The 15625-nt window shown below is 59.6% G+C and overlaps 1 protein-coding gene across 8 annotated transcripts in view; it reads right to left on the bottom strand.

The window, feature by feature from the left end:
- The window catches only part of DNAH17 (dynein axonemal heavy chain 17), a 37514-nt gene that overhangs the window by 2980 nt on the left and 18909 nt on the right, over window positions 1-15625 (bottom strand). For 7 of the 8 annotated variants that reach the window (XM_048050251.2, XM_066980197.1, XM_048050252.2 and 4 more), the window contains 32 exons: window positions 15438-15611; window positions 14521-14728; window positions 14274-14439; window positions 13616-13718; window positions 13307-13454; window positions 12919-13010; window positions 12599-12760; window positions 12280-12444; window positions 11939-12130; window positions 11232-11498; window positions 10613-10774; window positions 9931-10164; window positions 9462-9626; window positions 9261-9356; window positions 8933-9150; window positions 8329-8536; window positions 7901-8016; window positions 7350-7542; window positions 7012-7247; window positions 6724-6846; window positions 5851-6055; window positions 5199-5363; window positions 4952-5092; window positions 4642-4812; window positions 4332-4454; window positions 3489-3682; window positions 3227-3375; window positions 2975-3102; window positions 2472-2699; window positions 1789-1980; window positions 1024-1203; window positions 475-657 (listed from right to left, as the gene is read on the bottom strand). In XM_048050251.2, coding sequence (XP_047906208.2) covers window positions 475-657; window positions 1024-1203; window positions 1789-1980; window positions 2472-2699; window positions 2975-3102; window positions 3227-3375; window positions 3489-3682; window positions 4332-4454; window positions 4642-4812; window positions 4952-5092; window positions 5199-5363; window positions 5851-6055; window positions 6724-6846; window positions 7012-7247; window positions 7350-7542; window positions 7901-8016; window positions 8329-8536; window positions 8933-9150; window positions 9261-9356; window positions 9462-9626; window positions 9931-10164; window positions 10613-10774; window positions 11232-11498; window positions 11939-12130; window positions 12280-12444; window positions 12599-12760; window positions 12919-13010; window positions 13307-13454; window positions 13616-13718; window positions 14274-14439; window positions 14521-14728; window positions 15438-15611 — 5487 coding nt within the window. Of the gene's footprint in view, window positions 1-474; window positions 658-1023; window positions 1204-1788; window positions 1981-2471; window positions 2700-2974; window positions 3103-3226; window positions 3376-3488; window positions 3683-4331; window positions 4455-4641; window positions 4813-4951; window positions 5093-5198; window positions 5364-5850; window positions 6056-6723; window positions 6847-7011; window positions 7248-7349; window positions 7543-7900; window positions 8017-8328; window positions 8537-8932; window positions 9151-9260; window positions 9357-9461; window positions 9627-9930; window positions 10165-10612; window positions 10775-11231; window positions 11499-11938; window positions 12131-12279; window positions 12445-12598; window positions 12761-12918; window positions 13011-13306; window positions 13455-13615; window positions 13719-14273; window positions 14440-14520; window positions 14729-15437; window positions 15612-15625 lie in introns of those variants that run through there. The other variant, XM_048050257.2, reaches the window with a different exon arrangement.

The raw sequence follows: 15625 nt of genomic DNA, 5'->3' as shown, positions 1-15625 counted from the left end.
CCCTCTGGGTTTCACAGAGGTGCTGGAAGAGAGCAGCCACTGGCCCTGAGGGTGACCGCGGCACCACGCTGTGTGCCCTGGCTTCAGGCCCCTGGCTGCGGGGGCAGTGCTGCAACTCAGCAGCTGTAGAGGGGCGAGGTGCTTGCTTCAATTACATTGCCAGTACCCAAGGGAAGGGCGAGCATGGACACCCAAACCCAGTGCAAACATACTCAAATAAAAACCTCCTTGGAGGAGCATCCGGCTCGTGAGCGCTGAGCTGGCAGCCCCCCCGTGCCAGGCTGACGGCGTGCAGCCTGCTGCTGTGCTGGCACTGCAGCTCTGCGCTCTCCTGCACTGGCAGGGGTCGGTTGTCCCTGCCGCTTGCATTCTCTGGGTGATTGTGCGGGGGCCTGTCTCTGCCCTCCCCAGCCAGCCCCCTCGTGGCCTCTGCAGCACCCGTGTTTGCTGTAAAGAAGCAGAAGCTTCACTTGCCTTTTCCTCCCGGGAGACGCCGGCACCTCCTCCAGCATCCGATTCTTTGGGCTGCATTTCTAAAACTGTCCGAAAAAGCCTCTCCGAAGTGACGGTCAGGAAGCCGATCTCTGCGTTGGGGTGAAGGCCGTACAAGTAGGGGCTCTCTGGGGGCAGGTTGTCATCGATGTACTCGTGGTAGCCCTGAGCACGAGGCAGTTACTGATGTCACTGCAGCGGCTACTTACATATGAGCAGAGTTTCACTTCAGCCTTGAAAGTGCATCATTGTTTTTCTGCTGATGGTGCTTCACGGCTAGTTGGCGTTGCTTATTTAAGATGATTTTCCACTTAAATAAGTCTTTTCCTTACCACACCAGCCACAAGAATCATTTTTCCAGTGATTCTGCCTGTTTCCACTGGATTGAAAAGGCACAACTTTTTTTCCTACACTCCCTCTTGGTTTGCACAAGGGAACTGTGACTAGCATGCCTTAATCCAGAGCAGTGGTTTTCCACAGCAAACTGTAATGCTAATTACCACAGCCTATGATGAGAGAGGTCTATCTTACCTTGTAATCCAAGCTGGGAGGGATCAAAAATCCTGGAGCTAAGTACAGTTCCCCGTCCAGCATCTCTGCACTGATGTATTCACTCAGGTAAGTCCGACACAGCCGGCGGTCCCAGTCGTCTGTGATGTGCCCACCGTACATAATTTCACCAAAGAGGTACCGGAGATCATCCCACGGTACCTACAAGGAGACAGATGCTCCCCCTGAGCTTCCTGTTGCCTGTGGGGCTCCAAGAAGCCCCTTGCAGGACCTGAGGTGAGGACCTGCATGAGCCGTAGAGCCACATGAGCTCTCAGTTTGACCCATGGATGTGGCAGTGCCCTTGGTCCTGCAGAAGCAAAGTGGAACAGGACACGGGACTGTGGCCGTGGAGGTGTCTTGTGCTCGCCCACAGATTGCCCCGTCCCCGTCTGGGCTCGGCCACGGCGCTCCTGCACCCTGCCCTCTGGCTTTACTCGGGTCAGCAGCGCGCGGCTGAAGGACATGGCTGGGCAGGGCTCCGCTCAGGGTGGGAAGCCCAAGCCTGCTCCTTGCACCACCATTCTTGGGGCATGCTTTGTGGTCTGGGTAGGAAGGTGTGTTTAGAAAAAACCAACACAACAACCAAGCCAGGGGCCCGAGCCAGTGTGTGCTCTGCTCCCAGCCTGTGCTCAATGCGTGCGTGCCACAGCCCTGCTGCACAGTTCCCACAAGAGGAGGCGTTTGTGCAGCAAACCAGGGCTTTGCCCCTTCCCCCGAGGTGTGGTTGCTTTGTAAGGACCTTACCTTTGGGTTGGCTTCCAGGTAATTGTACAGGACGTTAATCGATATGGTCAGGTCACCGTTATTGAAGGGGTAAGACCTGTTCCAGCCCTGAGCACCAAACTTGCGCCGCTCTGCCACCACAGCGTGGAAGTAGCAGAGCGCAAACAGGATGCATTTGAACTCAATCTCTTTGCTGCACATCTCTAATGTGTCCTGCAGTGGAAGAAATGAGAGTGGGTTTGCAAGTGAAAAAGTGAACGTCACCATCAGCCCTGTCTGTTGAAGAAAATTTACAGGTGATAGCAAAGCAGAACTGAAGGGAGTATATTTAAAAAGAAAAGAAGAAACACATAAACTTATCTTTTAAAGGCTTGCTGACTAGTTAATTATTACGCTTGATTGTCCATTAAAGAAATGAGGAATTTATACACACGGACATGCTCGGGCTCACACCCCCGGCATGCTTGGCTGGCTGGCTGGGGCAGCGCGGTGCCGCCCGGCTCTGGGGCAAGCCAGCAGCCTTCCAGCGCCACCCAGCCCCGGCAGCCCCGGGGGCTCCGGCTCTCCCCGACGCCCGTGTGAAGGTGCCTGGGTCTGGCTCCCGGCATGGCACCGATGGGGGCTCGGCCCCGGGGCTGCGGGGCCAGGACCGGGGGAGCCGGCAGCAGTGGGGGGGCAGCGCGGGGGGAGCAGGGTGCAGGTACCTGGGAGAAGAGGGCGAGGGCTTTGTGCAGGTTGGCGTACATGCCGGTGGGCGGCTCGTTGGTGATTTTGATGGCGTTCTCCAGCAGGCCCTGTGGGATGATGTGTGTCTCGGGGCTGGGGGCCGGCTCGGCACTCATGAACACCCGGTAGTCTGCGTGGCTGCCCATGCCGTGCCGCTCCACCCGCTTCTCCAGCGTGCCCAGCCAGCGTGCCACCAGGTGGATGTTCTGCAACACAGAGCCCTGCTGCACGGCGTGCTCTGAAATTCAACCTCAGGAATCGCTGCTCTGCGGGGAGCAGCTGCAGCGCGATGTGGTGCTGCTCGGGCTGGGGATGCCACAGCAACGCTGCTGCAGTGTGGGGAGCGCTGAGAAACCAGCATGCGGAGCTCCCCACGCCGGGCCGGCAGTGCCGCGGGCCTCTGCACGCCCAGCTGGGCTGCGTTTGGGACCCCAGCTCCCGGGGCATCGCGGTGCCACGGGGCCGGGCAGCCCCCACCCACCTGCAGGATGACCCAGTGCCCCTGCTCCGCCGCCACCTCCAGTGCGCGTTCTGCCACCGCCTCCTGGCCCTGCCCCAGCGAGACGTTGTGGATCCGCCCGTTGTCGATGGTGAAGTTCAGCTTCCTGCCTGGGGAGGGGAGACAGCCACAACGCGTATTTTGTTAGCAAGGTGGGGCTGTGCAGCTCCTGCCATTAAACGAGCACCAAACCAAAGCCTTTGTGAACTGGTGCTGGCTGAGGAACCAGCTTACCCAGGGCTTCCACGTCCTTCAGAGGGTCGACGCCAGGGGAGAGAATGAAAAACACGGGTGTGGAGGGGCTGCTCTCCTCGTATGACTTGGAGAACTCAACACTTCTTCCTTCCACAAACTTGCTGCCCATCTTCTCTTCCACAAAGTTCCTACAGAAAGGCAAAGCCCCCCGCATGTGAGCCGGGAACAAATGCGCTTGCTGGAGACGCGGCCTCTCGCCGGGGAGGAGCCGAGCTGCACGAGCCGGGCGGGTTTTGGGCACCTGACGGCGTAGGTCATCCTGTCCGGCCGCATGCAGCGCAGCATGCACAGCTTCTGCAGGGCCGTTTTGTTCTTCCACTCCTTCGGGAACACCTCCTTCTCGGGCACCTCAGACTCGACAAATTTTTTCCATCGCTTTGCTGAGCCCTCGATGTCACTATCCAAGTTCTTGAACTCATCCATTTCCGAGAGGGCCTGCAGGTCCGGCAGAGGAAGACGGGACCCTCGCTGGGCGCTGCTCCACCCGGCTCGGGGGCCACCGCAGCACCGGGCGCGTGGTGCCACAGACGGGCCCTGGCAGCCGTGAGAGCGGCCCGGTGCTGGGCACGGCTGTTTCAGGGTCAGGAGGGGAATGCCCCCCTTCCCCCCCAAGGTGTGCAGGGTGCCAGGGGAATGGGGATGCTGAATGTGGGGGCATGTCTGGGACATCCCTTCATGGGACAAGAAGCTGGGCACATGGGGGGGGGGGGATGCTGCTACCGATGACGGCCCAAACTGCAGCAAAACACAACTTGACCATAAACATGGTTTTGCTGTTGAGAGCAACCTTTTGTCCATTTTCCCTTACGCCCTCCCCTAGCATGAGCAGGAAAGGCAGGCACAGCGAGTGCAGTGGGAGGTGCTGCCTCTGGAGCCCGTCAGGCAGCGGCTGGACTCAGCTCCCGTCCTCAGCACCGCTGCCCCTGCTCCTTCCCGGTCTCGTGGGGCCAGGAGGAGCCACCTCTCACCACCTGCAGCCGGTGTTGGCTCTGCGCTCCCTCCCTGGGTGCCACGGCTCAGCCTGAACCTGCTGCCACACCGCGCCTGGGACCGCACCAGCACCGATGGTGAACTCAGGACCCACCTTGATGCCTCCCCACCCCTGAGACTGCAGGAAGTCCACAGGGGACGCAACGCCGGCCTTGAAAGGGAAGCGCAAGAGGAAGTCCAGCTCCAGCGGGCTCACTTCTTTCTTGATGGCCAGGATCTGGTGAGAAGGGAGCGCGTTGTTGTGGCTGCCGCACAGTAGCCTGCAGCCCTGCGGCACAGCATGCACCGGGCAAGAGGTTCCTGAGCCTCCAGTGGCAGCACAGCAGTAGGAGAATGTGTCTAAAATAACACAAATTCAGAAAAAATACTAAAAAACAGCGGCCTGATGCATTTGCTCCTATTACCTGGAAGGCAACCTGGGCCAGGAAAATGAGTTTGTCTCTCTCAAAGAGTCCCCGTGCAGTGTACATGAAGACCGAGTAGGTGATCTCGTCTGTCAGGTTGATCACCCGTTGCTTGACGTCCTCGGCCGGAGTCGTTCGCTGAATGGCTTTCTCAAAGACCACGTTGAAGGCCTAATGGAGAGCCAGGGTGGGCTCAGCACCTGTGCTCCTGAGTGCTTTATTGGAAGCATAAATGCTGGAACGCCGAACCTCCCGCATCCCCCAGACGCCTGTCCCATACAGATCAATTACCGCCTCGCTTTATGCTCACCTTTAGGGAGAACTGGTAGATGGGGTTGATTTTGTTGAGGTCGCTCAGGATGAAGTACAGCAGGGATGCTCTTTCTGCCGCTGGCCTGTAGTTCTCCCTTGCAATGTTTATTTCACCTTCTGTGACTTTCGCTTCTTTCACCTGGAGGCCCACGAGCACGGTGTTACTGCCGCACCCCGAGGCAGCGCCCGATCCCCCACTGGTGCCCACGGGGCCGCCGCTCCCGGCGTGGGGGCAGCTCGCCTACTTTCTCCTCGATTTCCATGGCCGTGCGCTTCGTTGTCTCCAGGTTCTCCACCAGCGCGGTGTCCCCCAGGAAGTTCCCTGACGCGGCAGAGAGCCGGGCGAGCAGGGAGTCCTCCAGCTCCTTCAGGTTGATCTTAAACTCGTTCTGGCTTTTTGTGAGATTTGCCTGCAACACCAATGCCCAGGAGAGCCGTGACTCCTTCAAGAGCCTGCGGTGACCCCCCTGGCATTGCCGGCCAGGATCTGCACTGGGAGCTCCCTAACAAAGAGCGTGCAGTAGACTGCGGCTCATTAGCAGTTTCGCTGGCTTTATCTTCTTTTGTATTAATTATAAGTCCTCTGTTTACAAGCACAACACCGGACAAGGGGATGCACTGGCTGGCTGAGCAATAGGTCCCCGAGAGAACAACCCCAGCTCACGAAGCCCCCGAAGCGCGGCCGCACGGATGCAGGGCGCAGCAGCGAGCGCACCGCAGGCGGCAGGCACGGGGAGAACAAAACCCACAAACGATAAATAAACAGACCAATAGATCAATAAATAAGCAAAAGCAGCCACAAAAACAAACAAGCCAACCCCCAGAACACACAAAGGAATCGGTCAGCAGAGAGAAGCCGTCTCCCCGCTGCCGCAGGCCCCGCCGCCGGCCACGCACCTTCAGGTCCTCCAGGTCCGGGCGCTCCTTGGCCACGACGGCGGCCAGCAGCTGGTCCTCCAGCCCCTCGCGGGTCACCAGGAAGTTGATCAGGGTGCACTGCGCCTGCATCTCGGGCTTGTAGTGAGGGTTGAAGTACTTGGTGTGCAGGATCAGACGGAAGCGGGGGTGATATTCCACTTCTTTATCGCCTATCTTAATGTATCTGTTCAGGCAATTAGATTAATTTCTGTAGATTTGGCAGTGACTTCTGAAAGAGAGAAGCCCTCCACCCGCGTGCTGTTTCCAGCCCCTCGAGATGTTTTTCTCTGCTCGGGAAGTGGCACAGCAAGGGCAGAAGAGCCAAAACAGCCTGTGCAGGGCAAAGGACCGAGGAGCAGAGGGAATCTGAGGGTGCTTCTGGGCTCCTGATGTTGTGGGTGCCGTGCCATGAGCCCAGGGAAGGCCACCAGGGGTGCAGCTCCCCGCGGGTGCAGCCGGTGCAGGCAGCGCTGCTGCATCAGGGCTGGGAGCACCAACATGGTGTGGGATGTGGGGCAGGAGCCCCATCGCTGACCACGTGCCCGTGTCTGCCAGAAAAAAACATCCTGATTTATCAGGCTTTATCCTGCAGGTGCACTGGGGAACGCGGTCTTCTTAAATCACTAAATGAACCAGACTCAGCGGACCAGAACAGCCCTAAAGTCCCATTGACTACAAGTGTAGACCATGAGAAAAGCGGGGGATGTGGCCAGGGGCTCCCACGTGAAGGGTGGATGGATCCGGCCCCAGCTGCTGTCATGCAAATGGGGCATAAACAGACATTTTAGGGCAGCAGTGGGTCTCCCAGCAGGTACAACTCCTTGGCCACCAGAGACAAGTGTGCGTGCCGACCTGCCCTTCTTGATGGTGTTCCTGCCCAGCAGGTGGTCCAGCACCGGCTCCACTGTCTCACCGATGTCCTCGATCAGCAGCGTGTGTCCTTCAGAAACCGCCTGCTCGATGGTGTCCAGGTAGCTGCAGCCGGGCAGGGAGGGGGGCCTCGTGGTGAGGTTGGGCAAATGCCCCCCAGCCAGACCCTGCAGCGCACCCTGGCCCCTGCTGCTCTCAGGTGCCTCGGCTCTGATGGGCGTGCACAGCCCCTGGGGCACAGGGGGAGGGCAGCCGCCCCCCCAAACCCACCTCCTCTGGCCCAGCCGGATGGCTTTCAGCTCCTCCCTGTATTTGTTCTTGATCCACTTGATGCCCTGCAGCTGGGCGTCCACGACCAGCGGCCACCGCTGGGTGTTGCAGAGGATGGTGGCGTTCTCGGTGGACGTGCGGTCACTGGGCAGCCCCTGGTTGCTCCATGCAGCCACGTCGGCAGCATCGGTGAGGAGGCTGAGGGGGTCCAGCCCCGGGGTGGTGGGGATGGGCACCTGCCACGGGGGGGACGTTGGATGCCCAGCCCCTGAGCAGCGTGGGCCCCTTGGTGCTGGGGCAGGGGGCAGAGCTGCCCGGGGGGCTCCGCAGCCGCTCACCTTCAGCGCCTCGAGGTAGGGGATCCAGTACTTCTCCATCAGCTCGGCCCTGTACTTCTTGGTGAAGTAGCCGACGTAGGACACGAAGGCGGAGATGAGCAGCACGTCCCCGCACAGCGTCTTCTCCTGCTCTCTGAGCATCTCCACCGACTCAGCCCAGCGAACGTTTTCGGACGCCAGCCCCCCAATGAGCCTGCAGGGTTGGAGCAGATGGCACAGTGCAGGGACCCAGCCGGGACACGCAGTGCAGCCCTCGCCAAACGCCCGGTTTGATGAACCCAGCTCTGCTGGCGAATTTGGCAGAGGGGGAGCTCAGGCTGTGGGCTGCCTTCGCCTCAGGGCCCACAGCTCTGCGGCTGCACCATCCTGCCCCACCGCATCGCTGCGAGTTTCTGGCCCAATTCGCACGTGGGAATTTTTAATCTGGGGGAAGTGAGGGGCCTGAATCTGGCATTGACCCAAAGGTCAATGTTGGAGGGAGCAAGGCAAGGCGGGGAGCAGCAGGCGGTGCCAGCTGCTTGCTTTGCCCCAGCCCCATGCTTGCACAGTACCTGTTTGCTAGTGTGATGACTCTGTTAGTTGCATCAGCCTCTTGCTGACATTTGATTTTCTCAGCCGTAGCTTTCTCAAACTGTGCAGTGAGAGTTGCCAAATTGGCATTCAGGTCCTTCAAAAGACAACACATTTACAGTTAGCTCCCACACATACAATATGCAACTGCAGCAAGCTTGCAGGCCAGGAGAAAGCTTTGCAGGCTCTAATGAGCTTGCAGTCCCTGTTGAGAAGACACAGCACCTGGACTCTGGGCTGCACAAATGATAAGAATCTTTCTAATTCATTGCTGGCATCTCTCCGTGGCCCGCAGCTGAATGGTTAGCGGCTGATCTGGAGCCATGGTGGACGCCAGCCAAGGCAAACAGCCGCGGGCTCCAGCAGCCAGCCCTGGATGGGGACTGCCCGGGAGGCAGCACGCACTTACCGCGATCTTGTTCTTAATGCGACTGAGTTTTTCTTGCGCCTCTGCCAGCTCCGTGTTCGCTTCCTCGAGCGCCTGCCGCTTGGGCTCCACGTCACAGTACACCTCATAGAAGCGGACGATGTTCAAACACCAGGAGCACAGACCTGCCGCAGCCGTTGACTTTGACATTATAAACTCCGGATCAAAGCTGGGGTCTGACTGGTAGGGCCTGGAGAGGGAGAACGTGCCGCGCTGAGCCTCCCCACCGAGGCCAGCGGTGGCTCCTGTCCCGCTCCACTTGGCGCAGCTCACGGGTGCAGTTTTGGAGCGCAGAGCCTGTGTCTGGGTTTGGTGCTCGGTGCGGCTGGCACCTGCGTCCCGCTGGCGCCCCATCCCCTGTCCCCAAACCCGGGTGCTGCTCAGGGTCTCCAGAGCAGAGGCGCACGAGGATGCTTTGTCACGGGCAGGGGCAGGAGGTAGTGGGGGCAGTGAGGCTGCGGCAGAGTGGGGCTGGTGCCCCCAGGTGTGCTCGTGGCCAGGGCTGTCCCCAGGCAGTGTCACCCGGGGCCCTTCGGAGAGCTGTCTGTCCCCAGCCCCGCGCCGGTCCTTCCCGGGTGGCACTCACTGAAACGCCTTGAGGCACGCCTCCGGGATGTGCTCCTTGTCAAACTTCTTCAAGGCATCAAGGAAGGTGTCTACTTTTCCCATCATGACCTTTGCTGCCTTCCAGCTCTTATCCTTTGGTATCTTGCCGTTGGGCGCTGTCAGGATCATCACGGCTGCCGTGACATTCACCACCGCTTGGGGTGGGGACCCGAAGGACTTCAGCTCCGTCAGGTTGTTCTGGGAAGGGACCAGGGGCTGCTGAGCATCGCCTGGCACAGGGCAGGGCTGGGGTCCCAGAGCAGTGCTGGTACCCCTGGGGAGCCGCACCCTGCCGGGGGCTCTCACACCTTGTTGAGAGTGTTGAGGGCCTCCTGGGCGGCGATGAGCGCGGGCTCTGCCTTCGCCAGGTCGGTCTCACAGGCTCGCTGCTTTTCAGCCACATTCTGGGTAGGTGAGGGGATGGGACAGGGTGAGCAGCTGTGCCCGGTGCTGGCTACGGCCACAGCGCCACGGTGCTGACAGAGCTCGTGCTGCCCCAGCCTGCGTACCGTGTTGATGGCCTGGACCTTCAGCTCCTCCTCGTCAGCGATGGCTTTCTCCTTGCTGACCTTCTCCGTTTCAATGCCTACCACGTGGATCAGTTTATCTGCGTCCTCATTCTTTTGCTTCAGTTCTGCCTCCTGGATCGCCAGTTTGGCTTTTAGGTCGTCCACCTGGATGGAGGAGGATGGGAGTGGGTCGGATGCCTTGCAGCAGCAGCTTGGCATGGCTCGGATCCCCGGCCACTGCCACCACCTTGCAGGAACCCCTGGCCGGCAGCCCTGCACTGCTGTGCTCCCATGGGAGGTGCTGAGCTCTTTGGTAGGGGCTGCACTGCTGCCTGTGCGATCCCACACCAGCAGCCAAGGCGGCCGATCACCCGAGCCGAGAGCTTTTTGTGGGGCAAGCTCTGCTGAGTGCCCAGCTCTCACTGCCCTGCTCGCTCCCACCGTCCCGCCCCAGGACGGGAGCAGGCACCTGCGACGCCGTGCTCTGCAGCTTCCTCAAGCCGTTCTCCAGCCGCTCGATCTTGGCAATGAGCTCGCTCCTCTTTTTAGAGAGCAGGTTTTGGTAGAGCTTTATCTGCTCCAGGAAGGTCTTTGGTGTGGTGTAATTATAGCGTCTCTCCGTGGCCAGGTAGATCTGAGACATCTCCTTGACACTTGTGTGGACGTAGGACATGAACTGGCTGATGGAGACCTTGACCTCGGGCTGCATCAGAACACCACAGTGAGCACTGCTGAAGCACACACACGAGGAGTAAAACCAAGTGTTTGTGCAACGTTAGCTACGCATCTAGCGGCAGAAGCCGGCAGGCAGAGCGCTGCTTCTTGATAGCAGCTGAAAAATGTAGGCGGTCACAACATGAATGTTCGTTCTCAAGCCCTGCTTTGGTTTTCCCCAGACTCCCATCACCCAGGTTAGCCTGTGCTGCACTGTGGAAAAGCTGGTCCTGGCTGTTAATTGTGGTGTCTTTTTAAGGACGAGAGTTTGGTCCCACGTGCACCGCGTGAGGCTGCAGCCTCTGACAGCAGCGCCAGCTGGGAGCTCGTCCCCGCTCCCCATCCCCGGGTTCGCTGCCACGAGCAGGGAGCAGAACGCAGCTGCTGCTCCCCTCGCGGCGCGGTGTGCCCTGACCCGGGACCCCTGCGGCGCTCACCTCGATGTCCCCCGTTTCCTCCAGGAACCTGCTGCTGACGGACACCAGGGCATCCTCGGGCCACTCGTGGAACCAGTCGATGGCTGTGCAGTTGACCACGGCAGGGAACCTCCTCGCCCGCACCCGCAGCGTGGAGCCCACGGGGGAGAAGCACAGGATCACCTGGGCAGGCGGTGCTGCTGGGTGGGGTGGCAGTGCCACCTGCTCCCCACTGCTGCACGCGGCGCTGGTGAACGCCGAGGCTTTGCCTCCCACCCACTAAAGCCCCTTCCCTGATCCCAGGGCCGGTGTGCGGCTGCGTGCCCCGCTCTGCTCAGCAGGGGCTGGGCCGGCACCGGTCCTTCCGCCAGCCGCAGCCGCGGTGCCGGTGCTGGCCTCCCTGCGAGTGCCAGGAGGCCGCTCGCACCCCCTCTGCTTGAGAGGTAAGGACGTGGGCGTCAGCAGCTGCGCCCCTGGGGCCGCGGGGCTCGCAGTTGGCTGAGGATGCTTTGAAAATGTCTTTCACTCGGACTCATTACAGCATAATGAAACCACAGTATTCTCTGTCATGTTTGCAAACAGATTTTGGATGAAGCACGTCAGAGCACTTGCAAAACACCCTTTGTGGGTGCACACCTACCTTTAACTGACGCCTGACTTTTTCTATAAATAATTTCCAGCAGTTTTCCCTTGAGTCTTGCAATCCGAGAAACTTCACTTGCGGCCTCATGGCACTGATAATGTTTTCCAGCTCATCATCCTGAAAAAGCCCCGGCACCTCCCCGGATGCCAAGAAGTCATTGATTAGGACCAAGAACGATTCCTCGGCAACTTGGGAGTCCGTCATCAGGAACACGGTGGGGATGTTCTTCACGGCTGCCTTGATGTACTGGGAGGCGAGGTCCAGCTGGGCAGGGGAGAGGAGCCGTCAGACCTGTGGCCGTTCCGGAGCAGAACCAGGCACGGTGCCCGGCGTCGTGCAGGGGTAGCGCCACGCCACGTGCCCTGTGACCAGCCTGGCGCCCCTCGGGGAGGCAGGGGCCGTGTTTGGGAAGGTGCGGGGTGCCTGATGCTGTGTGCTCAGATGGGGCTGCCCACGTTGCACCCGCCCTACGGGCTGCTGCTGCCCCTCCCCTGGTTGGGGAGCACTGTGGCCGTGGGGAGCAGGACCTGAGGATGATCAGCAGGCACCTTTGTGCAGCCCAGGCAGCGCAGACGTGCACAGGGCAGAGCAGGGTGCCCTGGTGTGCCCACCTCAGACAGAGCTTGCTGCAGAGCGTTTGCATGCTCTGCCCCTGCCAGCGGGCTGTGCCGCCCAAGGAGGTGTGGGAGGAAAACCACACTCACCTTAAGGTCTGGGATGCTGTATCCCTTCCTCAGTGTCATCTGAAACACATCTAGAGAGCTAATGTAAGCTGCTAGCCGCGAAAGGCTTTGCTTCCCGCTGCCTCCTACTCCCACCAGCAGCGCATTCCCTCGGGGAGACTCTAAGATCCGACTAATTCTGCAAATATGAGACACCGCGTCTTCAAAGAGCACCTAAAGAAAACACAAGAGAAGGATTAATATTCTGAATCACAGCACCGAACGCTGTGAACGCCCCTAATCGCACGGAGCTGACTGAGAGCGATGTCACAGCGGTGCCTACGCGCTGCCTTGACGCAGACGTCCCGCGGCAGGGAGCTCACCAAATTCATCACGGCGTTGACCTCATTGTAGTTCTCTAAGGCTTCTCCCAGCAGCTTGTTCAGCGACGGCCAGCTTGGCACCGGCAGGTACTTGGGCTCCCCGATGCCCTGGGCGAAGTGGCAGTAGATGTTGGGCTTGGCGAACACCAGGTCCTCGCTGAGGTCCTGGGAGAGGCAGGGGCAGCGCTGGGCACGAGGCGCAGGGACCCCGCCTGCCCCCGCGCAGCGCTCCCGGCACGGCCACGCGCTCCGGCTGAGCCCAGCCTGCGACGCAGCCCTGTTGGGCAGGGACGCTCCCTTGTTTTCCAGCACGACTTACATCAAAGAATTTTTTACAGGTGTCGGTTAGCATTTTTCCAAAGCTTTTTTGATCCTTTTCGTCAATGAGCTTGTCTCCATAGACCCGCTCGGCTTCGTGGAGCCAGAGCCGCACCAGGTCTATGGGACTCTTCAGGCATTCGGGGGTGGAGAACAGCAAGCCCTGGCAAACACGCAAATCCCTCAGTCCTCTAGGTTTACTTTGCTGCTACTCAGAGTTTAAGCAGTCAGCCTTGGGAAAAGGTTGGGGTACTTACAAGGACATACAGCAAAGGAAAGCATGGACTAAGTGTGTTTTAAAGGGAACAGCCCCACTGGTACCTGGAATATGTTGGAGAGGTCCCGGAGGTTGAAGAGGTAGTGGAACTTGATGGCCGTGGGCAAGAAGGTGGAGGTGACCCGCTGGTGCAGGGCTGTGGGCAGGACATGGGGTGAGCGGGCGGGCAGAGCCCCCAGACCGTGGGGTGGCTGCACCTTGCTCGGCGCTACCCCCACCCCGTGATTCCTGAGACTTCAGCAGCACAGCTCCTAGGGACACAGTGCTGCATTCTGAACGTAAATTGGAGAAAGGGAGGAGGCGAGGCTTTCTTTGCTCGGTGCTGCGGGGTGGAGGTGCCACGCACCCTCTGCTGCTGGGACCCTGGCACAGGGCACACGATGCAGGGGCTGCCGCGCGCTGCCCTCCCCACCCGAGTTGGCAGGGGCTCACCCAGCGCTGCCGCCACCAGCGGGGCCTGCAGCCTCTGCACAGCCACCGGCACCTTCTGCAGAGCCAGGTGCTGCGTGAGGATGGCGCTGTAAATGGTCAGCAGCGCTTCGTGGCCAGGGAAGCTCACGGCGAAGACGCAGAAGTGTCGCTGCAGCAAGAAGCAGAGACTCAGGTGGGAGCATTGCCCTGCAGGGGCTGACGGAGCCAGCCAGCACCACGGGGCTCTCCAGCCCCGGGATGGGGCGCAGCCGCTGTCCCAGCAGAGTGGCGCTGCTGGGCACGGCCCCCAGTACTGCGGGCCCTGCGTACCTGCAGCCTGGAGTCGATGGTAAAGGACCCCGCGGTGGGGTTCATGCAGGCCACGTACTGGCAGTTGTGAATGTCCTTCAGGGTCAGTTTGTTCCTGTCGTACCTGTGCCAGGGCCATCACGATGATGTTTCCCCTGGGGCACATTCCTCCAGCCCCGCCAGCCCCTCTGAGCTCTGCTGGGGACACGGGAGCAGGGGTGCCCACTTCCCCGGTGCTCGGTGAAGCCTGGCAGCGCTCTTGGCAGTGCTCTGTGCCAAGACCTCCCCACGCCCCAAGGCCAGCCCTGGCCCCAAGCACACCCTGCAGCACTTGGCACTTATCACCCCCTCCTCGCTTCCCAACAAACCCTATGTGCTACACGGGGGGGGGGTCCCAGCCAGGGGCTATTTGCTTTGGATGGGTCTGCAGGGTTTGGGATAGCTGCCAGTTTTCCTAATTCCTCTGCCAAAGACTTCCCAGCAGCTGCTGCTGGGCTGAGCGGGGCTGGGGCTGCTCGGCTCTGCTGGCTGTGTGATGCCAGAGGCAGCGCGAGCAGGGACACGGCTGCGGGTCCTCCACCAGGACGGGAGGGATCGGCCTGGTGGCTGTGCCACAGCACACACCTCCGGGCTGAGCATCCCTGAGCTGCAGCGGCCGTGCCACCAGCCGGCCACCTACCAGTGCCCATGGTCCATGTGCTGCCGGATGAGCGTGTGCGGTGCCACGGTGCCGTACTTGTCTACCTCGGGCATGTTCATGTCGTCGATGAAGTAGATGAGCCTCTTGGTCCCCGGCGGACCATAGTTCCTCCCTGATTTTTTCTCCAGAGGCTTCTCCAGGATGGCTGCAGCGGGAGGAGAGGGTTTGCGGTGGGGCAATGCTGCGGGGCCCCCCCAGCACAGGGCTGGCTGCGGCCAGCTCTTACCCTGCAGCATGGCCGAGGTGGTGTAGAAGTTAAAGGGCACGGACTGCACGAGGTACTCGTCTGTGCTGAGCGCTTCAAGCTTGTCCCACATTAGCACCGATTTCCCCGTCCCCGCGTTCCCCACCAGCATCACAGGCCGCTGCTTCTCCATCAGCATGTCCATGAAGTTGCGAATGCGAATGGTCTCCGTCGTGTGCACCATGGAGGCCTGGGGAAAAGAAGTCATGCTCTTGGTCCTGCAGAGCTCACCCCGCGCTGCCGAGCTCTGAGTCTGCCTGCAGAGGTGGGATCTTCCCTCCGGACCGCTGTCCGGTTCTCCTGGCACTACCAGCTGCTCTAGCCAAAGATACCGTCCTGCCGTACTAATCTGGTCCCTCTCTACAGCAAAAGGTCTCAGGTACTTGGTTATTGTAAAAACTTTCTGACCCCAAATAGGAGCTGTCAGAAAAACATGCCATCAAAACAAAACAACACAACACAGCTCCTGAAACTTGCCCATGTCCCTGCCCTGTTCAGCCATGATATTTCCCTTTTCCTTGACATCTTTGATGCAACCATCCCTCCCTCATCACAGCATTTCAAAAGATATATGCAAATAATTTTTAAAGTACATTTTGCATTCAGGTAATAGTTATAATTATTTCATGAAAATCTGTAAAACCACATGTTAGAGTGAAATTGAAAAAAGAAGAGTTGCAACTTGCAGCTCGCGCTGAGGTTTACATGGAAGTAAAACAAAACGCAGCAAGCCCTGGGGTGTGCCTGGTGCCGTCCTCCTGCGCAGCGCGCCGCGGCAGGGGCAGCCCAGGTACCTGCGCCGCTGCAGATGCGTGCTCTTGCCCACGGTTGCTTGGGGGAAACACCACTGGGTAATAAACAAATAAAACATGTAAATGCAGACAGTTTGTGGGAATTACCTGCAAAGGGACTTCAGGATCGAGTTTGAACGCTGGCACTTTTTCACTCCACGGCATGAATTTCTTTGTTTCCGAATCAATGTAATAGTCAAAAATTGTCCCCTGAGAAGGAAACTTGATGGTTTTGAACTCGTTCACCCACCACTTGCTGAACTCCACACGGTAATCCACGAGCTGGAAGGAACCAA

Source organism: Anser cygnoides, chromosome 19, assembly GCF_040182565.1.
Source record: "Anser cygnoides isolate HZ-2024a breed goose chromosome 19, Taihu_goose_T2T_genome, whole genome shotgun sequence".
Lineage (NCBI taxonomy): Eukaryota > Metazoa > Chordata > Aves > Anseriformes > Anatidae > Anser > Anser cygnoides.
Note: the sequence above shows the minus strand (reverse complement) of the source record. Positions and strands in the feature narration are given on the sequence as shown.